The 6,732-nt window shown below is 39.6% G+C and overlaps 1 protein-coding gene across 1 annotated transcript; it reads left to right on the plus strand.

Moving 5' to 3' along the window:
- The first annotated feature begins 5,008 nt into the window (after nucleotides 1-5,008).
- Nucleotides 5,009-6,468, plus strand: LOC148676671 (somatostatin-1A-like). The gene is made up of 2 exons (XM_088610968.1): nucleotides 5,009-5,256; nucleotides 6,132-6,468. Exons 1-2 carry the CDS (start codon nucleotides 5,116-5,118, stop codon nucleotides 6,339-6,341), a joined length of 351 nt encoding a protein of 116 aa, XP_088467094.1. The 5' UTR covers nucleotides 5,009-5,115; the 3' UTR covers nucleotides 6,342-6,468.
- Nucleotides 6,469-6,732: the final 264 nt, after the last annotated feature.

Below are 6,732 nucleotides of genomic sequence, written 5' to 3' on the forward strand. Positions count from 1 at the left end.
ATTCTTTCAGACCTTCCTATTTCCTAGGATGAGAGATCCCTGCTCAGCAAACCCCAAGTTTTGTACTAGTTCCTAATACATAAGAGGCCCTGCAAGTTAACTAAGTAACATCTCTTCATACCACCTTCTTCCAAAGGATCCTACCACAGGCCAAAGATCCTCAAAGCTGATACCTCAGGATCTCCAATTGTCTTGTCATGCAACTGCTCTGCTATACACATCTCAGATTTGTGGACAGCCTTTTGATACCACAGGTTGAAGTGCTCCTTCATAAATCATTCACAACATTCACAACAAATTTAGGGACCAGAATGTTTCATTTTCACCTCGGACATCACATCCCTTTACATCATGATGATGGTGTCACAGAAGTTAGGATACAGTCTGGATGGGGGCTAGTCCCGTCACAGGGCTCTTTCTTTACAATTCACCTTTCATGTATACTCCACCACTTTTCTTTTTCAGGACATAAGCCTCCTCGTCAACTACCAGAGACTGTACTGTGCAGTACAACACCCCATGTACATCTCCTTCCACCACAAACACACTATCCCTTTCTCATATTTGCTTTATTACTTACTGTATGCTGTGCTGACACAGACTACCAAAACAAACCCTTAAAATGCTTTCTTTTTTCAATCCAGCAAGAAACTACCAGACCAAGACTTGTATTCCACAATTCCTTTATTCACTCCAGAACCTTTCTATTCCTTCCTTCCTCCATGGCTCTAAGGTCCTTGAAGGACCTTGGCCTCTGCTAATACAGTCTTCCATTGTGTCTGATCTGCTGCTTTAAGCCTCCATCTCCTCACACCCAGCTCTCTTATTTCCGCCTCCTCATTCCTCCTTCCAGCCATTTCAGTCTCAGCAATCCTCTTCTCCTCCTTATTCCTGTATGTCCCTCTACACCACTACATCCTTTGGATGTGCCCAGGCCATTGTAGTTGTCCTGCCTTAATCGTCACAACCAGATCTTGGTCCTGGTACAGTCTCCTCAGTTCATTGTTTGTTCTTATTCTCCATGTTTCTCTTATCCTCACGGGCTAATATATATATATATCTTTCTAAGAACTTGCCTCTCCCAGGTGTTTCGTCAGCTTTAGTTAGGGTTTCTGCACCATATGTTACCACAGGTCTAATAACAGTTTGGTACAGAACCTTCTTGAGATCTCGCGATAGGCTACAGCTCTTAAGTTGGTTATACAGTATAATGCCTCATAGCTCCTATTGCCAGCAGCCAGTCTGGCGCTCACCTCCGTGCTGATCTTATTGTCTACAGTGATGATCGCTCCTAAATACTTTCTCTTCCTAGGATCATCAAAAATAACTTCTCCATTTTACAGGATGATTCATCAACTGGAAATCTTTCCCCAGAGCCCCCTATTATCTCATATTACCAACTAATCTGTGCAACATTCTTGTCCACAGTTCCCTTAACAACCCACAGCAAACACTACACCAGGCATCGTTTCCTTTAACAGAAGCCACTGCATCCCCTGCAAATAATGCATGCATCTAATATCATGCACACACATGGCCCCTTGGGCTATTTTAAAATCACCCAGAGAATATCATGTGTACCCGGTAAGGTATTTTGTATAAAATGGCTTATTAACTTTGATGAGACAGCAAGAAGACTGGCTGACTGTTTCTGGGAACATGTGAGAGCAGGGAGGATCAAGGATCTCTCTAAGTTATTAGTTCATCATTTCACCTCTCCTGGCCATGATTTCACTGACCTTTCTGTCTGCGTCCTTTTACAGGGTGTTAAGCCCAGGGGGGCGGTCGCTCACAGCTCCCGGTTGCCCTGGGAAACCACCTTGGAGCACTTCTAGACACTCAGAAGCTTTTTGCTTCACAGCTTCCCGCAGCACACGGTCGCTTCACAGTCCTGATCTCTACTTTCGGCCTGTACTCCTCCACCGCTGTCTGCATAGTAACACAGGGATTTCAAGACTTACTCCAGAAAAATATCCGAAGGCAAGATTATCCAAAAACTTGGATCAGTTGTACCCTTCTGCCAATGACAGACTAATGTCTTTTTTACACCCTCTCTATTCATTCACAGATTTCAGCTTTTTACACATCCGTCTGATTCATCTTCACATGAACACTCTTTCTCACCTGTATTATCAGTCCTATGTACTCTGTTCTTTGTTCTCCCGAGCTTTATATTCCCACTGTTTTACTCTCACTCATATCTGAGGAGGCTCAACAGTTGAAACATTGTTTTCCTTCTTTCTATTTTTCAGAATTGAACTGACCATTACTCAATCATCTGCATTTAAAGCACACAGACACAGCTCCCCACATGAACATGGTAAGATATTCCCAAAAGCATCAGCACTTCATAAACAGGATTTGTAGAGACTCTTCTGCACTACATGACAGAAGAGGAGTAATATAAATAGAGATTTAATGGAATTAGTCTCTTGGCTGAGAAGAACAAGGCACAAGAGACTATAGTTTGAATATGACTGAGGATACAAATTTCGAAATTATGGTGAGTAACGTCTGAGTGAGAGTGAAGATGTACAGTAGCATGACTGAATGAAAACCAAAGTAGAACTCAATTGCAGAACACTGTGAGCAACTGTTTTTGTCTAGAAGACAATAAACTCTATGGACAGTATGACACTGGGGACACCTTAGAGGTCTTCAGGAGACAGAATGTAGTCCTTTTAGAAAAGTGAGTCTCTTTCATTGTTTCAGAAGCAGGAGCCATAGCCTTAATTTCAACAGATAACTGTCCAAAGACTTGAATTGTCATTAGCTTTGTCTGAGACATCTTAATCATCTTGTCTATCAGGGCTCCATACCAAGCTCTACTGCTGCCTGTTTACTAGTTGCATACCATCATTTGTGGCTCTCATTCACATTCATTCCTACAGCACTCACTCTAAATCTCCTCTACTTTCAGTCTTGCCAACTTCACCCATCATCCCTTACCCATCTCCGATTCTTTTACCCAAGATTAAAAATGCTAGGTGCCATGCTATTATCTTCTTTCTCAAGAGGAAGAGAAGTCAGCAATAATTTCAACTCCACTGGATGCAGAACCACTCAATGATCCTGTGACTGTGGACTTAGTTAAGCAGGATTTCACAATAGGTCCATTCTCCATTCCCCCTTTTGCCCAATACCATATTAACCCTCTTGGTATAGCCATCTTGATCTCTCAGCTCCTCATAACTGCTCAGTCCTACATCAATAATTTGCTGTAATCCCCATCAATAACGTAAGCCCTCTACATAACTATTATCCTGCTATTCATTTGATCAAAGTGATCAGAAATGCTTGGCACACAAAATGTATGTTAAGTTATGCCCATCAAATGTTATATTTATGAAATGCCTGCTACTGAAATGAAGGAAGGTGCATGGGCTCCTCCAAATTTCAAATTTCATGTAAATGTGTATGTTTCGTAAGTCTCTGTCAATGAAGGCATGCCCAACGAAACTTGTGTGTCCAGTATTCTGAGGTACTGTGAATCACTCCATCCATGCTCTCATGTTGATGTTTTTATTGACAACAGTCATCTGGAAGAATCCTGTGTCATCTGATTTTTTATTCATATCAGCTCTAGTACTTAATTGGCAGTTTCCTGTGTTTAAGTAGATATTAATAGGAGCTCTCCTGGAAAGTGTCAGCAATCCTCAATGAAAAGGTTTGCAGATCCCGTGCAGATGCAGGAGCAAGTAGATATTGAGACAGGCGAACAATCTGGAACGTCAGGCAAGATTGTAGTCGATAGGCGAAAGATAGATCAATAACCAGGAAGTACAGAGAGAAGCAAACAATCCAAAACAGAAGGCGAGGTCCAAGGTCGAGAGGCAAAAGAGAGTTCAGTATCCAGTAAGCTAGGTTCAGGGTTAATGTGAGGTTGAGCTCTCAAAGAGAAGACTCAACACTGTGCAGCGGGAAGCTGGTTAGGATGGTTTAAATAGTGATGCGTGCAGTATGGTAGAGCATGTGCTGATGGATTAACACGTGCGGCGGCGCTTGTTATTATTAACCTGCTGCTGGTACTGGTTAGTTCTTTTGTGAGTTGATCTCCGCTGGTTGGTGGTCGTAACAGAAAGACAAGCAGAAGACAATGATGGCTTACAGAACCGCTTGGAAAATCTGGAAATATTTCAGATGGCAAAATTAAAGACAGCATTAGCATGCTCCCATGTAGCATTTTTAGCTGAAAAATCATTTTTATCAGCCTAAATCATTACCTATTATTACCTACATTAGATGTTATCTCTTATATATATATATTCCTACACTAATATAAAATTTCTATACACAACAATAACAGATGTTTGGAGATTTGTATTAAAAATATTAAATTTATTCATATATTAAATAAATGTGAGAAATATTGTGGTGCATTTTGTTCTTTAAAAACAATAAACATAAATTACTAATTAATAATAGTTGATTTCTACTAAAAGACAAGGACAAATTCAGTTTTAGAAATCTGAATTTTAATAATTTTGTTTGGTATAAATAACGTATGTTAAAAATGTTAACTGAAGAAAAAAAACAGTTGGGTTTTCTTTGCCTTTAGTCCACTTCACTAATTTCTTTTTGTTTTGCTTTACTTGAAGTGATAAAGAACAGTTTATTTAACATCTTTAAATAATGTTGTGAATATAACCAAGAGGAAAAAAATACTAAAATGCATTAAATGATTGCAAGTTTACCATTTGACATCACTATTCTGACAAATTCTAGTTTGTCCTTCTTTAGCAAATAGTTTATAATGAGTACATTGCTTGGTTGTGTTTGTTCTGGAATAACAGAAAGAGTTAGACCCATTGAAGCTAATTGTTTTATTGTAAGCTTCCATTCAACTCAATCTGAATGCTGTAAACTCCTTTTGTGAGTAAATGACTAAACAAAGAAACAAGAGGAACCTCTAAGATGTTTAAAGCACAAAATTCCACCATCTCTTGGGATACAGTGGGTGGAGATTATGCTTCTATAAGCCAAATGCCATGCAAACCATACCGTTCTGACGTGTGGAAGCCAGTTTAAAAAGAGGCTTGCCAGACCCATTTGTAAGTCAAGGAAAGGACTCCTGACACCGTTTTCACCTGTACCGTTACTTTCCTTCAAGGCAAGATGCTGTCCTATCGTGTTCATTGCACCTTGGCTCTCTTTGGGTTGGTTCTTGCTTTTTGCTGTGTCAGCGCTGTATCGCACTCAGACCTTCGGTTCAGGAGGTTTCTACAGAAGGCAAAAGCTGCAGGCCTAAATACACAGGTAAGTTAAATTAATTTTACAGTTAATAGAAACAGCAGTAAATTCAGGCCATTCTGTGCTTCACACATCTAATTTAACTGTTACAGCAGCCTGACAGAAGACTCTCTACCTGACTGCCCAACTCACTTTGCCTGACTCTGAGTCTGATGTGTTTCAGTTAAATCCTAAAAGTTGGGTTAAAATACATTGTAAAATATTGTCTTCCATGTTGGTGTAATGTTAAAGATACACCACTGTTCCATCCATCCATTTTCTTAACACTTTACCCAATGCAGGGTCAGGTGGAACTGGAGCCTATTCAGGCAAGCAACAGGTGCATGAAGGGATACACCCTTGATGGGACATCACAGGGCATACATAGACACTAACACAGACACACACACTCACACCAGAGCCAAATTGTCCCAGAAGCCAATTAATCTTTGTCATTATGCCTTTGGACTGTGGAAGGAATCCCAGGCAAGCACAGGGAGAACATGCAAACTCCATGCAGATAGCACCTAAGGTCCAGAAATGAATCTAGGGCACCAGTGCTGTAAGGCAGCAATGCTAACCACAGTTCTACTTTGGTGCCCTACACCATAGATCAAAATCTTTAAAGTACTATTTATAAGAATCACATATTTTCTCAAATAGAAAATAAAACTAGAGTCTGAAATCACACTTCCAAAAGGAAGGTTAGTTGAAATAAAAATCCTTCACTGAAATACAGTATGTATTTATTTAATCTCTACAGCCTGAAGGGTTTACTGATGCATTTTATACTCATCCCGAACTCCTCTTGTATAATTCTGGTGAAAGTTTTTTTTTGTGGAACCAACATAACACCCTGCAATTTTATTTCATATCATTTAACATTTGATTCTTTGTTGCAGGACTCCTCTAAATATGCAATAGAGGACCTTATCTCCCAGCTTGTTCAGTCTGACAGTGAAGCCCTGGAGAATGAAATGTCTGTGTTGGATGAGAACAGTGATGCCAGACTTGAGCTGGAGAGATCTACTGAGATAGGGAAGGAAATCCCTCCCAGAGAACGTAAAGCAGGATGCAGAAATTTCTACTGGAAAACCTTCACATCATGTTGATCCTCAACTACATGGCCTGGCACCCCAATTTCTCTACTGAGATGCTCCAGCCTTTCAGCAAATTCTGAAATATAACATGTGTACTGAACTAATTAAATTAAAAATCTTTTAATTTCATTAAACAAAACACTGCATTATTTGTATCAATACTTCTTTTTTTCAAGCTTTGCCATGCATTTTCCATGTACTGCAACTTTTTTTTATTTTAGTATTCAGTAATACATTCTTTAGTATAATTAGTACACTATAATTCAAACAGTGATACAGATTTAAATGGTCTTACGTGACTTTTCCTTTTTCATTTTCCAGTTTGGAACAATATCTATTTTGGAACCACACACATCAGAATACAAACACAATGAGTGGGGTTAAAATGTTTGGGGATTTCCCC

The sequence above is a fragment of the Lepisosteus platostomus genome, chromosome 2 (assembly GCF_059453375.1).
Source record: "Lepisosteus platostomus isolate fLepPlt1 chromosome 2, fLepPlt1.hap1, whole genome shotgun sequence".
NCBI lineage: Eukaryota > Metazoa > Chordata > Actinopteri > Semionotiformes > Lepisosteidae > Lepisosteus > Lepisosteus platostomus.

Bases quoted from the DNA above. Each gene is read 5' to 3' on its own strand.
- LOC148676671 (XM_088610968.1), top strand. From the start codon at position 5,116: ATGCTGTCCTATCGTGTTCATTGCACCTTGGCTCTCTTTGGGTTGGTT. The intron at 5,257-6,131 runs GTAAGTTAAATT...TCTTTGTTGCAG, and splicing joins CTGCAGGCCTAAATACACAG to GACTCCTCTAAATATGCAAT.